Source organism: Pieris napi, chromosome 14 (assembly GCF_905475465.1).
Source record: "Pieris napi chromosome 14, ilPieNapi1.2, whole genome shotgun sequence".
In the NCBI taxonomy this organism is placed as follows: Eukaryota; Metazoa; Arthropoda; class Insecta; order Lepidoptera; family Pieridae; genus Pieris; species Pieris napi.
The window spans coordinates 8,705,244-8,721,976 of record NC_062247.1 but is presented as its reverse complement, the minus strand read 5'-3'; the positions used below and the strand labels follow the sequence as shown (position 1 = coordinate 8,721,976).

The following is a 16,733-nucleotide window of genomic DNA, read 5'->3' as shown; positions in this document are numbered from 1 at the left end:
TATATTAAACTATTTAAATGAAAAACTTTTTATTCATTAAAATAATTTAAAGCGTACCTTTAAGCGTATAATTTAATTTAACATTTTATTCAAAATAAAAATGTTATCTAGGACAACAAGGTCAACCGGGAGCACCAGGACAGCCCGGCCAGCAACAGCCAGGAAAGCCAGGCGGTAATAGAACTTATATGATAAATTATAACGACTATTAATGTTGAAATTAATGACCCCATTATTTATTAATCGTTTAACAGTGGAGGAGTACCGATCACTAAAAATGTTTTTAAAGTATAAAATACGTGTATTGTTTTAATAATTATTTTATTAATTCACAGGTGGTGATTCGGTTGGTGAATCAACTGGCACTGGTGTGCAACCCCCGGTTTATCCACCGGGGCAAATGCCTCCGTTCCCAATGTATGTCATACCCTATCCTTTGCCTATCGTGCCATATCCAGGTTCCTGTCCGTGCTACCTCTTGAATCCAGGAAATAACAGCAGCAGTACAGCTGTCACCCAAGCGCCAACACAAAGCCCTCCGCCATACTATTCACCGTATGGAATAATTGGTTTTCTACCTGTGGTCTTCGTCCCAAGCTGCCCCGGTAACGTAAGTAATATGCAAACTGCACAACAGAACTTCCCCGGAGCTGTACCAGTTCCATACAATTGCGCCCAGTGCCAGGCAAACCAAGACATATATAGATATTTCGGGAGAATTGGTGGCGCTCGAAGCGTGGATTTCAACGATCTAAAAGAAATAACTTCCCTGCCAGAATTGGAAAGTTTATTGAAAAATGAAATAAATGTGCCCAGAAAAAGTCTGCGAAGAATAAAAGTACACGCCCGCGTTTTAGACGATAAGAAAGACGAAAAGAAAACTGTATCGAAAGAGTAAACTTAAATCGACTGTATAAATATAAGTAGCCTATTAGTAATTTAAAATTTTGGGACCGGCCGATTTAATCTTGGACGGTTTCGAAATTTCGTTGAGTGATTCAATTTATAATAAAGTGAACCCACTATATAAAATAATATTGTATGGAGATAGCGACTTATTTCTAGTTAATAATGAAAAATAATACTCGATGTGAATTACTCAACTTTTAATATTTATTAATTTTTAAATAGATATTTATAAAATATTCTGTATAGTATTAAGCAATAAATAATGTGAAATAATATTGTGTTTTATAAAAACCTTAACTTGTTTAACTCTATTGTTAACTAAAGCACATAGTTTATAACTGGCATTATCCTGGATTTGTTTAGAAAACAAAAGTTACAATGTACTTGAATTATTTTGTGTTTTTATAAAAAAGTTTTACCATGATATCAATCAGTAAATTTTAACGCTTTAATGACAGTGATTAACTATAAACGCACACGTTTATAACTGGAGAGGAATTTGGTTTGATTTCCGAAAAAACAATATATACATAGGCACAGAAATGTAATATACCGTAGTGCTAAGACTCTTTATGGCATCGATTAACATCACCTAGCGTTAATTGCAAACAGAAAGAGAAAATCGTTGGGTTAACTCGCAAATCATTCGTTAAGTTATCGCGCACAAATTAATTAGTTATAAAATATTTAGAATGAGCAACAACGACGAATAGAATATCGACTAAAAACAATGCAAAATAACTATAAAACATGTCTGTATGCAGAACAGTTAAATTTTTTATTAAAACAATGAAATTCCACCACACAGAATGTTACTGATAACAAATCATTTAAAACCCATCAAAAAAGAAGTGCTGGTTCTTTAGGATTTATGTTAAAAAGGAATTTGCCGGTATTTGTAGCTAGATACAGGCAAACTTCTTAAGCATCGTCAACGGGACATAAACGTCAAATGATTTACCAATCACGCGATCGTGACTCTCCCGCCGCCCCATTTGATACCTAAAAATCGCTTCTGCGCAAGGACATTTGTTCAAAATGTTTGCCGGTATCTGTACTTCATTAAGTAAATTAGTATTCTTAGTAGGAAGAATTAAACTTAAGGCTGACCTTCACTGCCGGTAAAGCGGCGTTAAACGATGTATTGTTACACTAAAATTAGTGCGCGTCATCTCAGAAGGACGATGTGCCTACAAACAGACTCATTACAGACTCAGTCACTATTCATTGTAACACTCCCACGTTTATAAAGGTTGACCCTACACGCCAGCACGCATAGCGCATCCATACCTATACAGTGTTTGACAAAGGATTTTTAATGTAAGTAAAACCAGTTGAAAATCTTTTTTATTAATATTTAAAATATTTTACGGCCAGTGTGGCCCTTTAAATTATAGGGTTATTTATACTCACTATTGTCCTCTCAAGTAGACTGCTATGTCCTCTTTACTAGTAGCGGCGTTTATAAACTTTAAAAAACGCACGAATAAATTTAGTCTTGTCTCACATACACCAGACTTTTACAGCCAAAATACGTAACGTACGACGTAAACGTCTTATTAGTATTTATTGCTTTCCGTCTAAGAACTGCGCACGTTCTCTGTAACTTCCAAAAGCGATACCTATCTCGACGTTTTTGTATGCAAGTTCAATGTAGTCCCTCAATTCGAGCCGATATCGCATCCTTGGAATCGTACGGGAAAAAAGTCATTAAGGGCACTAGGCCGGATTGTAATTAAGCTCCTTCGAAAGCTTGAGAACTACTTATAAAAATGACGGTGTCGCCCTATATGAGAACATTAAAAAAGTAAATAGAAAAACGTTTTTATTTTTACTAAACGCCGAAAATATTTCACACATTACGATTGTCTTCAGAGCAGTGTTGGCCTAGTGGCTTCAGCGTGCGACTCTCATCCCTGAGGTCGTAGGTTCGATCCCCGGCTGTGCACCAAAGGACTTTATTTCTATGTGCGCATTTAAAATTCGCTCGAACGGTGAAGGAAAATATCGTGTGGAAACCAAAATGTCTTAGACCCAAAAAGTCGACAACGTGTGTCAGGCACTGGAGGCTAATCACCTACTTGCTTATTAGATTGAAAAATGATCATGAAACATATTCAGAAATCTGAGGCTCAGACCTAAATGATATTGTAGTGCCACTGATTTAATTTTTTTTTACGATTGCCTGCACTTTAGCTTTTTATCGAGATTAAAGCACACATAAGCATTACATTTAGCATCTGTTACTAACATAAGAAATATTATTTTGAGACTTAGAAATATTCGCAGAATTCACGCTTGTTAACTACAATAATAGTTGGGGACAAGGACAAAGATATAGTCGTAGATAAAACTATACTAAAAAAATAATAAATCTATTGCTTCTAGTTTCTGCATATAACTCTCGAATACACTAAAATAGTAAATCAAATCAAAATGTATTGATTTATATTGGTACTACACTTATGAACTGTAAAAAATAACAACGTTTATTTGTTCACCGTAGGTAGGTTCATCATATATCTCGCTATCTCTCTCTCGCTCATATTATGAGACGAATAATCAAGTAATTGTAAAATGCCATAACAAAATGACCCTCGCTGCCTTATAGAATATAACTATGCTTACAATAATACAATGGCATATACACGCGCAACATTACTTAAGAACTTATGCTAAGTTATCACGTCACAAATACGAGTAACTTATTGTTCGAGACGGGAATTATGCTCAGGTTACAAACACGATTCTGCGAGGGTCAAACTAATTAGTTTTACCTTCACTATATAATTAATTAGTCACATAAAATTGCAATAAGATTTTTTAATATAGATAGGAATCATTTCCTGATTATTAATTGCATATTAATCCAAAACAAAGGCCAATGTGCTGTTATTTATTATTTTTTCGTGAAATTCAAACTTTTCACCGTTACCAGAATAATTATTAAAGTTAATTAGTTATTTTTATATTTCCAGGATGGGTATATATCATAAGCTTATTTTGATTGTAAACGTATTGGCCGTAGTTATATATGTAATAGATGCAAAACCAACAATAAATTATGAAAGAAATGCACCAGATTCCAGGGATTTAGACACTGCGGGTTCTTCGTGTAAGTTATGTTGTACAAATTCAAGATCATTCGCTTATAAAATATGTGCGTACAAATAGCTCTAGCTAGTGCGTATATACTTCCAAGTTCCGCCTCATTTATCCAATATTGCACAAATATATTTTCGTTAATTTAATAATTGTAATTAAAAAATTATTTGTTAAATAATTTAAATAAGTGACTTGACGAAAAAAAAAGGGTGCGTGTACTTATGTACGCGCGTAAGAAGTTATACTTCTTTGGCTTTCTTTATTTTTTTTAAATATAATTAATATTTAACGTAAACAATTTAATAATATTTAATATTTAGTATATTATTCAATTATTAATTAATATTAATAACAATTATTAGTATTATTTTATTACATTATTAATTCAATTTAATAACTTGGTATGCTCCATAACCTTTTAACTAAGTATCACAAAGACCTATCTTTGTGAAAAACATTGCTAAATTTCTTTGAAAAAATAATTAAAACTCCTTTATTTATTTAAAAGGTAAATGTCATTATGGTCATTCAAAATTCTTGGCTAACCTCACGCATATTCTATTTCTTTTTACTTGTAGATTGTCTTATTCCCATCTCACTCGCGCACGCTATAATCACACTGACAACTTTGTGTCACGGTGCGCGCGCAATCATAAAATTTCACTCTCATAAATTTTTCATAACGCGCCTAAAGAAGTATAACTTCAAAAATTTGCAGTTGCCCAAGTTCAAACCTAAAAGTGTGGAGTCATAAACTGTTTTGCCGTTTCCATTTTACTCTACCTTTGGTTTTTTAATTTACTACAGGTAAAAATAGAGGTGAGTTGATTAATCCCAATTGTTTTGCAGATTCTCAACAATATTACGATTGGGGCGGAAATAACCCAGGTGGATATAGCTTTGGCGTTACTGGTAATGGACTGATAGAAGATCCAAGATTACAATACAATTCTAGACCAAACACTATAAATGATGGCTATTATCCTGATGTTGATAAAAATAATTACAATAGAGATGTTGGTTATCACAACTTAGGTGGGTTTGGAGGTTATGGAGGAAATGGTGGTAATGGGGGCCTGAATTCGTACTATGGTTATAATAATCCATATTATCAAGAAGCCAACCATCTTGGATTTGGGTACTATAAAAAGTTTGGAAACGGGAATATTTATAGCAGTGGCGTAACACCGAACTTGGTAGTAGGTTATCGTGGCTATTCAAGACGATAGATTACGAAATTATCACGATGTTATTCTTTGTCTAATAATGTAAATAGTTAATTAATAATTTTTTAGTGATAAAAACAAAAGCTTCAATAGCTCTTTGAGATTAATTAAGGTCACAACAAGGAACAAAGTCTGTTTCACAATGTACAGATAAGTTCTACATCAGTTCCAAATTAGCTATTTATTACTTATTGGTAGGATAAACACTATTGTTGCGTTTCACGACTGTCAGATAGCGCTATTCGTCACATAAAGTCCATCATAAGTTATGAGTCCGATGAATGTCAAATAGCACAACTTATCTTCCAAATAATTTGTGTTGCATAGCTATTTGGTACTTTATCCATACATTGTGAAACAGACCCTAAGTATCTAAGGGGTTAAAAACATTAACTTTATATTTAAATGGTTGACACCAAAGAATGTCCAAAGGAATTAAATTGTTAAAAATGTATGTTGTTTATTTCGAATCTGTATATATAAAAATGAATTGCTGTTCGTTAGTCTCGCTAAAACTCGAGAACGGCTGGACCGATTTGGCTATGATCTTGAAATATTTCTGGAAGATCAGGGAAGGTTTAAACGATGGGAAACGTAATTAATAATTAAAGAAAAATACTAAAAACGACAATTGAATTTCCCAGTACAAACTGTTCTCAGATGGGGAATTGGACGTCTTTTTAGAAGTAAAAAATTGTCACTTGGTTGTCATTTACATATTTGTATATTCTTTCAAAATTTATGTAGTCTGCTGTATGAGGGCCGACCTCTTTGGTCTGTTTTAAAAGTTTTGACACAAATATATGTTGGTGAAACAAAGTTCACGGGGTCATCTAGTAATAAATAAAAAATATAATTTGCAAACTTTATTCACTAACGAAAACTTCACTAATGAAGAAATAGTCAATTGTAGAAATTACACATCCATTCACTGACCATGTACACAGTGCAAATTAAATATAATTATTAAAAATTTCTACACTTAGAACGTGATAAAACTCATTTATCCTTTAAAATAAGATTAATATGCCATGCAACATTAAAAAAATAGTTTTAAGATGAGAAAATTTTATTCAGATCCAGAAGCACTTGTTTGCTTTTTCATAGACTTAAGCGCTCTTTCCCGGAGTTTTTTTTCCAAGTCTTCGTTATTAACTTTCCCTTCTTCCTCTTCTTCAGCTTCCTCGCTTTCTGACGAATCATCCTTCTTTTTGGATGTTTTCTTATGTTTCTTATGCTTCTTGTGTTTCTTTGAATGTTTCTTGTGCTTTTTAGCACGTTTCTTCTTGGGCTCATCGCTTTCTGATTCGGACTCAGATTCCGAAGCCTTCTTTCTTGCCTTTTTCTTCGATACTTGATCACTATCAGATGACGACTCATCTTTTTCACGCTTTTTACCTTTTCTTTCGCTTTCATCTCGCGATTTTGGTTTAATTTCATCAATTTGTTTGACCTTGGTAGATTTTTCATCTCGCTTTGACTTTGCATCTGGTGATGTGACCTTTGCGACATCTACTTTTTTACGTCTTTGCTCTTTATCAGACGAAGATTCATGTTTATTTTTCTTTTTATTTGATTTATCGTCACTTTCCGAGCTGTCCTCATTTGAATCCTCAGAATTTTCCGTTTTCTTAGATTTACTTTTTGTGTCCAATTTTTCTGATTTCGAATGGTCAACGCTATCTTTACGTTTCTTAGATTTCTTATCAGTGTCAGATTCTTCTGGAATGTTTTTCTGTTTAGTTTTAGAACTTTTGTGTTTAACCTCTTCTTCAGAGCTAGATTCTGAGCTGGAAGAACGCGCTCTCTTCTTGCGGGATTTCTTTGCGAGCTTTTTCTTGGCATTTTTCTTGCTCTTCTTCTTTCTATCTTCTTCCGAGTCACTGGAAGACGAGTCTTCAGAATCACTGTCACTTGAAGACGTATCTTTTTTCGCCTTTTTAGAGCGTTTTGAGGTGGACTTATCCTTACGTTTAAGTTTCGCTTTGCTTTTTGATTTAGGAGCTTCCTCGCTGCTTTCGCTTTCTGATTCTGATGCTTTGGGCTTGCGTTTCTTCTTTACTTCTTCCACCTTCGTCTCTTCCTGTTCTTTATCTGAAGCTTCGTCTCCGGATTTCTTAAAATCTCTTTGTCGTCTTACAAACGGTGATGGAGTTCGGGTAAGGCTCTTTGAATAATCTCTGAGAACCGGAATGGGAATAAAGTCGTCATCGTCCGATGTATGAACGGATTTGGCTCGAGTATCGTCTTGTGATGCCGACTTGTCGTTGGCGACGGATGATTCGCGACTTGAACTGGAGACTTGGACCTTAGCGGTCTCCTCAAGTGGTAACGAAACGCGCTCGATTGACACTGGCCGTAGTTTTTCCAAGTTTTCTGGAAATTCAAAAAGTTGATATGAATTATACTACAGTCAAAACCGTTTATAACGACATCGTTTACAACGACCTATCGGTTATTACAACCAGATTGTATGGTCCCGTCCGAATCCCTAGTAAACTATTCAGTAAACAAACCGCTTATAACAACATCGGATACAGCGACATATCGCTTACAACGGCGAAAGTTTATCGATATTCATCGGCTATAACGACCAACCGCTTCTTTTCTCAGCAAAACAAAACAATACAAACGATTTTAAATCTTATTTATAAGCATTGAATGAATATTTAGGCATATTATTACCTACGCACTTTCTCCCAACGAACAGTTTCAGTCAACAACGATTTCCGAGGCTCTTAACGCTGTAACGATTTTGCAAAAATTTGTTGTCTTTAACCAACAGTTTGATACTGGTGATACTCATACCTTGAGGAGTATGAAACGTAAAATGCAAAAAATATTTGAGACTGGGCTAAAAAAATCAGACTGACTGATTACTTTTGTACCGAATTATTTCGTAATAAATATTTTTGTTGACTTTGACAACGTTACAGTTTGACTCGTTTACATATTATAATATTAACATACCATATTATAACCCATACCTACCTATTCTAGATCGATAACTATGTACATACATATGTACTGTACTTGTGTATATGACATTGCTTATAACGACTATCGGATATAACGTCGGCAACTATACGGTCCCTTCAATGTCGTTATAACCGGTTTTGACTGTATTTTACTGCTTTATTATTTAAAAAAATTGAATATTAATTATTTTTCGTGTTAGCTTAAGAAATGTCTTAAATCTGAATGTTTATAATATATTAAGCAAATAAAGGGTTCTTAAATTTACCTTTCCTTGGTATCGAAACCGACTTTTCTAAGCGTTCCTTAATGAGATCAGTGGATCTCCTGTCACGAGACTTCCGGTCCCTTGATCTCCTATCCTTTGTACGGTCACGAGATCTCCTTTCCCTGCAAGAAAAGTTTAATTTTAATTATAAAAAGAATAATGTTCCAATAAAAAGAAAAATGTTGCATTAAAATGAAAAATAATTTAAAATCCTTCAGTTTCGTTTGCTAGAACTACTGTTTGTTTCTAAAGCATACGAGAAAAGTGTTACTGAGAATTTAACATAGTAATGCCTATAAAAATGCGATCAAATATATAGAAATCTCACCTGGAACGGTCCCTAGAGCGTCTGTCCTTTGACCTTCTGTCGCGGGAACGCCGGTCACGTGACCTGCGTCCCGAGCGACGCACTGACCGTGACCTCCTGCGAGACCTTGAGCGACGACGATCACGATCACGCGACCTGCCGAGGTACTCATAATCAAAATAGGTAAAGGTATGTATAATTTAGACCCAAAACCAACCACTTACATACATACAATAATAAATTTTCAGAAAACAAAAAAATATAAATATGAATAATAATTATAATTAAATTAAATCTTTAAAATGCATAAACAATTAACATACACAATGATTTTAGAACCATAAAATATTCCGCATTACTAATAATGATTCTTTTATAAAACAAACATTTTTCAAGTCTATATTAAAAAAAAAATTAGTCTTAAAAACACGTACATAAATAAAAACTTGTGACTTGAAAATGTGTCATTTTTATATTTAGACTATGATATACAAAATTAAACGTACAAAGAATTCTTATTAGTAAACGCTGAATAAAATAAAACAACCAAAAATTTTACCTGTCTCTAGAACGTCGTCGAGAGCGTGAACGGGAACGTCTACGTCTTTCAAGCGATCGGCGACGTTCGCGTGACCTGAATTTGTATTTTATCTCACTACTAATGTTTAACTCAAAAAAAACCAATACCAATTGAACCAAGTTCAATGAATGTTACAAAAGCCGCTGAAATATTGATAAAGATTATTTTAGAGAAACCTTTGTTAACACTAAATTGTATTGTCCGCTTTATTTTAATATGACCGTTATATTTGAGAGGCTTTTGGGAACTCGAACTCGCCACTCCTCAATATCTACCAAATGTATATGTATTTAAATAATACAGCAAATAATATTTTCTTGCATTGGTGTATAAACTTAAAAAAAAATTGTCTAACAATATTAATTCCAAAAACCTTTTAATAAAAAAAACCGCCTATCATGATTATATTATATAAAAATGTCAGAGTACCTTGTATTGTTTAGAGACAAAAATCTAATTTCAATGAACTAAAAAATATTCAAATCCAACAAGACGGATATTCGTTATATTTGACGCCATTTTCGGCTGGAAATTAAATACAAGGCCCCTTTAAAATAATATTTCATTATGATCATACCTATCCCTCCTGTCTCTCTCGCGACGCCTGCGCTCTCTTTCTCTCTCTCGCTCCCTCTCCCTCTCGCGTTCTCGCTCTCTCTCTCGCCGCTCGATTGACCGACGACGGCTACCACGACGGCGAGACTTGCTTCTGTAAAATATTAATTAAGTCTAAAAAATCGAACGGCACTAATTGTGTACATTGCGTTTTAAAATTGGAAGGCATACAGAATACCTGAAGATTGAAAGAATTTTGAATTTATATTTTACCAGACTTCAAAAATACCGATGGTTGTCATCAAGGCTTTTCTTCTGAGTTCAACAGAATAATCAGATTACCATTGAAATATTAATGATATATATATGTAATAAATTTAGATTATATCTTGTATATTTCATATTACACACGGTCGTATAACTTAATAAAGTACCTCTCTCTACGAGAGCTTCGTCGCGGGCTGACGCTGGTCGAAGAGTCCCGGTTGGAGCGATAGTGACGCTTCTTGTGTGATGTCGGCTTCTTGATGCTGCCACCTGAAGATCAATAAATTAACATAAGTTAAAAACTAGCTTTCATCTTTAAAAAGCTATTCCCAAGTCATTTAAACTTAATCAATTTTAATTACTTTACATAAAATGTTAAGTTATGGAATAGATCCAAATCAACTAAGTTTATTGAAAATCCAAGTACATATAATTCTATCCGAAAAAAATAAACAACAAAGTATAAAGGTCTTACGTGAAGACGCCGAAGATGATCTCCGATCACTAGATTCGCGATGATTCTTCTCAGCCGGCTTCTCCTCGTTTTCCTTATCGTTCTTCTCGGACCTACATTTTAAGTATATTTTGTTTTAATTATTATTAAATTATTAATATAAAAAGTTGAGTACTGTACAATATAATATACAGGGGCCTCAGAGCCTAGCGGTCTTATTAAGTGGCAGCTACGTGAGGGGTACCGGGTTCGATTCCCGGTTCGAGGGCAAGATTTAATTTAAATTTGTTCTCGGCCTTTGGGAGGGTTGTGCGGTACCGGGCGAGTGCCTAAAACCGCACATGTAGGACACGGTCGAATTTCTAAAGACTAGCACGAATTATAAAAAATCCTATATATGACGCTGGCTAATGCACAAATCGTGCCAGAGCCATAAAAAAAATATAATATACCTAAAATACATATATGCATTACAATAATAATTAAAATCACCCAAATTTTAATACATTGTAGTATAAACAAAACACATACCGCGCTGGAGACGCAGATCTAGATTTGTCATCTTTCTTCTCTTCATTCTGCTCGTTCTCCTCCTTCACATCACTGTGGTTCAGCTCTTCGCTTCGCTCGGTCTTCTCTTCTTTCACCTCCACATCTTCAGCCTTCTCTGGTGACTTGCCGTTTTCTAGTTTAAAAACATAATAAATTAACTGACTGATGTTTGCTTGATGTTGAAATTGTCTTATCATAAATAAAAACCAAAAAACCAGTGGCGTAACAACTTTTTAGGTCTCGACCACAGATTTCTGTCTGTTTCATGATCATTAGTTTTTTCTAAGACACACGCCGACGATTTTTGGGCATTCCGGTTACCTCACGATGTTTTCTTTCACCGTACGAGAGAATGGTAAATGAGCACAAAGACAAAAAGTTCATTCCGGGGACCGAACATAATCTAAGAAGTGCTCTAATAAATAACCCTTATTAAATTTCAAGCTATTTTTGAAGTTATACTTCTTTAGGCGCGTTATGAAAAATTGATGAGAGTGAAATTTTACGATGCGCGCTTACCGTGACACAAAATTAACAGAATGAAGTTGCCCACGGAAGATGCTACGACATTGGACGTAATTTAAAAACAACATTCGAATAATAGAATTTATGTTACACTTAATGTAAGAGAATAATAATAAATATTTATTTATTTAATTTTTCAAATGTAAACTGAACTTTATTGACTATAATGACTCCTTTTCCAGTCTTTGATTATTTATTTGTAATTAATTATGTGCATGCAATCAAAAACTATTTTTAATAATGCCAAAGAAGTATAACTTCTTACGCGCGTACATAAGTACACGCAGTTTTTTTTTTATTATGCAGTAGAATAAGCGTTGTATAATATAATACTTGTATTACCTTTGGGTTCAGGTTCAGGTAATTTGATGTCATCAACGGGCGGCGGTGGCTTCGGTACGCTCCTGTCGCGACTCTTGCGCCGGGAACGACGCGGGCTGCTACCGCGATACCTATTAAATACATTCATTTATGTTATGTTATGACTAGCAAGACCGTGTATACAGGCCGCATATTTCTACACTAAAAACACGTTCGCACGAAGAGTACGTAGTTATCGTAATAAAAAGGATACAAGTTAATTTAGTATCCTCAAAGGAGTTCGACAAGGAGACCTTATAGCTCCAAAAAGTTTCACTGCAGTATTGGAAAAGGTTTTTCGAAATATAGAATGGGATTAATATAAGTGGAAATCAACTATGTAACACATTTAAGATTTGCTGATGATATTGTTGTTTGAAAAAAAACCCACAAAACCTAGAATGCATGCCTATACATGCATTCTACGTTTAGCAATTAGCAATAGAGAGGAAAAAATTTGGTCTACAAATAAATTCGGACAAGACCAAGATTATGGTATGGTACCAAATGGTCTCTAGAATTATGTTACATATAAATATAGACACTCATAGACAATGATTAAATCAAATATGTAGGAGAAAACTTGTACCTAGGTTAATTTATTCCACCATCAAACATAGGTAAAAAGATTTCAGGAAGAATATTTAATGGGTAGTAATGTTATTGGGCACTGAAGGAAGTTATGTAAGACAAAATGGAAGTGGACTGGGCAACATATAAAGGTAATAAGGAAATAATGCCAGTAATCTGAGAGAATGTTGTCCACGTTACGGAAAGCGTGGTAGAGGACGACTACATAAGAATATTCACAATCATGATAGGAAATTATGGAGGCGCGTCGCGCATAATGAAAGATATGAAGAAGAGTGGGAGAGGCCTTTTCCACTTGGCAAGCTAGATATAGCACCAAGTCCACATCTCTATCATTAGAATAGAACCTAACATTGTAAATACTTAATTTTCTGAATAAAATATTTTTTTTTTTTGCTTTATTTACCGTAATAAAAAAAAACAAGCATATGGTGGAACTCTGAAGCCTGCGAGAATTTGTGCAGTAAACTATAATAAATGTTGGGAAAGTCGATATAATTATATTGCAGTCAGGAATTGTGTCGTTTATAGTAAAGAACTATACTAACTAGCAACTTTAAATGCATACAAAACTTACTTCCTGTCATTAGATCTATCTCGATCCCTTGATCTTGACCTTGAACGGCGACGATCACGCGACCGTCGAGAGCGAGACCGCGATCGCCTTCTGTCTCTGTCTTTGTCCTTATCCTTCTGCTGTTCTTCCTTAAAATAAAAATTAAGGAATTTCGTGAAATTAAAATGTCAAGAAAATCTAATTATACTAGAGATATCGAAGCCACAAGTCAGCTTATGTTATGACATCATAAGTAATAATCTTTAGTCTACACTTGTCACTAACATAATAAATAAAAAAAAAAAAAAAAGTATTTCTCGATTCAATAATTTTAACACTAAGAACTGAAAAATAAATCATTTTTTATAAAGTTTGGGCAGGATTTCAATATATTACAAACCATGCGTTTCTTAATCTCTTCTTTTTTCTGCTGTGTGAAAGACTCTGGGATGCCATTCTCACTCGCCTGTGCACTCAGCAATAGCTCCCATAGCTCCCCCATAAACAGCCGGGCATTCTTCCCATTGAGAAATCCCGTCAGGTTGATCTGCATCTTCTTTGGGCAAGGAAACTGGGGACAGGAGCGGTAAAAGAACCAAATTAATTTCTTGAACACACCCTCACTAACATTCCTAATGGTTGCCCTTATAGCCTCTTTCCTCTTTTCAAATTCTTGGTTCTTTCACATGAAGACGATCAGAGCTTGTTAATTTGGTCAGATGTTTGTCTCAACTGACATGACTCTAGTAGGGAAGTGGGCAACATTAAATACATCATTATCGTTGTTGTGGAGGCTTCAGCAGCGATGTGATCGCAGCAGACGAAGGCAGCATGAAGACGCAGTGAAGACAATAACGATGACTGGATACACTGCATGTAGACACCAACTGATGCACGCTGACTGTAGATACTTCTTTCTTGAATCCCGTATCTGTAAGGGTTTTGCGAACACAACCACATTATGCTGACCGCAAAGCCTACGGGGGAACTTCCTTACCAGGAGTCATGTCACTCTGACCGCCTTGTAAGATATTTTAGGCTTGTATTTGCTGAGGCGTGTCCTTTAATACTGAATTATCATTAAGTACTAAATTTCCCCGTAAATACCGATTGATAATGCTAAGGGCCTCCGCAAGGTGTAGTGGCGCGCGACGGCAGCGGGCGGCTCGGGCTGGGGGCTGGCGGCAGCGGGCTAACCGGCGACCAAAAAATAGCCATACGCAATCAATCACATATCACAATATTCATCTACAGTTTCTTTATCAACGACGTTGCGACTGCCTATACAACAACTATGATGTGTAAAGAAACTGCAATGATTACATAGCTTGAATAAAAGATAAAGTATAGAAAGTATAAGCCACCTTTTCCTCCAGTTGATTGTTGACGTAGTCGATGACAACATCATCTTCCATCTTCAGGATTTCTGTGATTTTCTGTGTGATCCATGGCTTCAACACGTCAAGCTTCACCTTTGACATGTCCACCTAAACATATGGTACTTTGTTATGAATTTTCTAAATATTATAACAAAGCCACAACCCAATTTTTTATACATATTATTGTATAGTAATGATTAACTAAATGATGTTAATATACAAATAATTCGAAAGGACACAATACAAAGATAAGACAATCCTTAACATAGAGCAAGAATTGTTTTACAGTCCATTTATTGTGAATGGATTTAAAAAGTAAACAAAGATGGTGTACTAGTTTTCGTTTAATTTTGGCTTAGGTATACTACTTATATTCACTACCAACACTTAAGGATGGTTAATTAATATTATGTAAACAATATAATATGATAATTATAATAATACTTAATCATGTACTAAAGGATATTATTATTTTAAATTCAACAGTTTTTAACTCCTTAGGTAATTATTATTTAGCTAGGACTGTATCCAAAAATACTCTTATATAAAGGTATGATTTAAGTATTAATCAAATTACTTAAAAAATAATAAAAAATAAAATATTATTTTATATTATATTTTATGAAATTTCATCAATCATGCTGTAGTATACAGCTCTTTGATAACATCATACCATATAAAGACTAACAGAATATTGATATGTGAAACCGGCAAGCTAATTTTGCAACATATTTCTGCAATAATTAATGGTTTTGTGGATTTTTAAAATTTAAAATCTTTAAATTCAAGTTGTTGTTTAATTTGACTTTACATTAAATCAATGCAGATTAAATGGACTGTATTTGTGTAACTGTATTTGTTACAGATAGAAAACTTAAATTGCAAATAGCACAGATATTTTTAGATCTTCAAAGATATTTAAGTTATTTACATTAGTTTGGTAACAGGTTGCCAGTTATAAACAAATTAAAGATATATATAGCATACAATAATCACAATAAATGTGCAAAGTTTAACTCCTTAAATAGATATAAGCCAATTAATTAAAAGATAATTATCTTACTGGGGTTTCAATAATTTTCCTAAACTAACATTACCCCAATTATGGTTTGAGCAAATAGGCTTCATAGTCACATTTTTACAATTATTTAAATACTAGGAATTAAGTTTGATTTTTTAATGCTGAAACTTGCAACTAACCTGCTGTGTCAAACAATCACCAAACTTCATTTGCTTCATGAGCTTCTTCTCCTTATCGCTGAAGCGGGTATCTTGTTCTGTGCTGGTTCCCTATTTAAAATAGCTTCAGGTTAGTAAATAATTAAATTTTATCAAGTTTATGGCAGAACTGATACAATCAATGCCTGGTTTATTGAGGAATATTTATAGCAGGGTTATGAAGATAGTAATATTATTTTTCTAGGAAAATCCAGGTTGGTGCCTATAGATATTGTTATTATAGATAATAACAATGATGTTGGGTGACAAAAGTAAGTAATAGTAAGTAGCAAAGTAATGGAATTATTTAGAGGGTCGGAGGAGGAAATATTAAGAGGAATTAATGCATGCCTGGTTATTTGCATAATTGTTATTTGGAGATACAGTTTAAATTACTTTGCATTAATTGATTTACATCTAACTAATAAAATATGTAGAAATGCTTATCAAACCAGGTTTGAGGTTAGTTCTTGCTGCCCTATTCAGAGATTTAAAATCTAATGGATATATTTAAATGCGATTCACTAATGTAATAACGTTTGTTTTAAATATCTAGCGAATTCTTACCGTATACATCAACATTTTGAATATTTGAAAGATATCGATAAATCAATAAAAATTGTGCGGCAAGGAAACTCCCAGCCAAAAAATCTTAAGTTAATATCAAGTCTGTTGCAAACGAATCTACATAGAACACTTATAAACGTTAAACATTTCAAGACACAATATTTTCACATTGTACACTCTAAAATATAACAAACGCAATAAATATAACCAGTGTGACTAACCGCCATATTCATAGAAGCACAAAATGGCCGCTTTAAGCTTAACGTTTCCAGCGTGTGCCTATTTCATGCTTTGTTCAAACGACATTGATCGTTATTTGAGATTGGAAAGATGAACCA

General features: G+C 34.1%; 2 protein-coding genes across 55 annotated transcripts in view; one reads left to right on the top strand and one right to left on the bottom strand.

The window, feature by feature from the left end:
- The window catches only part of LOC125056070 (collagen alpha-1(III) chain-like), a 33,787-nt gene extending 32,595 nt beyond the window's left edge, over positions 1-1,192 (top strand). For 47 of the 50 annotated variants that reach the window (XM_047658937.1, XM_047658952.1, XM_047658945.1 and 44 more), the window contains 2 exons: positions 112-174; positions 336-1,192. In XM_047658937.1, the coding sequence (XP_047514893.1) occupies positions 112-174; positions 336-898 (626 nt within the window). In that variant the 3' untranslated portion in view covers positions 899-1,192. The remainder of the gene's footprint in view (positions 1-111; positions 175-335) is intronic. The other 3 variants (XM_047658982.1, XM_047658979.1, XM_047658987.1) reach the window with 1 other exon arrangement.
- Positions 1,193-6,091: 4,899 nt separating this feature from the next.
- On the bottom strand, positions 6,092-16,733 carry LOC125055715 (pre-mRNA-splicing factor CWC22 homolog). Of its 5 annotated transcripts, none has more exons than XM_047658209.1 (14): positions 16,617-16,733; positions 15,811-15,900; positions 14,596-14,718; positions 13,632-13,802; positions 13,253-13,380; positions 12,067-12,176; positions 11,179-11,332; positions 10,669-10,760; positions 10,361-10,463; positions 9,949-10,080; positions 9,351-9,425; positions 8,813-8,947; positions 8,485-8,606; positions 6,092-7,616 (listed from the first exon to the last, which is right to left on the bottom strand). In XM_047658209.1, exons 1-14 carry the CDS (start codon positions 16,626-16,628, stop codon positions 6,310-6,312), a joined length of 2,754 nt encoding a protein of 917 aa, XP_047514165.1. In that variant the 5' UTR covers positions 16,629-16,733; the 3' UTR covers positions 6,092-6,309. The 5 variants fall into 5 exon arrangements, with proteins under 5 accessions (XP_047514165.1, XP_047514164.1, XP_047514166.1 ...); XM_047658208.1 differs by lacking the exon at positions 16,617-16,733 and adding an exon at positions 16,396-16,610; XM_047658210.1 differs by lacking the exon at positions 16,617-16,733 and adding an exon at positions 16,396-16,610 and having other exon boundaries at positions 13,253-13,371.

What these genes read in the sequence shown, in the direction of transcription:
- LOC125055715 (XM_047658208.1), bottom strand. An exon ending in AAGAGATTAAGAAACGCATG is followed by an intron (nt 13,381 to 13,631) that starts GTTTGTAATATA and finishes TTTTATTTTAAG; the next exon opens with GAAGAACAGCAGAAGGATAA. An exon ending in GATAGATCTAATGACAGGAA is followed by an intron (nt 12,177 to 13,252) that starts GTAAGTTTTGTA and finishes TGTATTTAATAG; the next exon opens with GTATCGCGGTAGCAGCCCGC.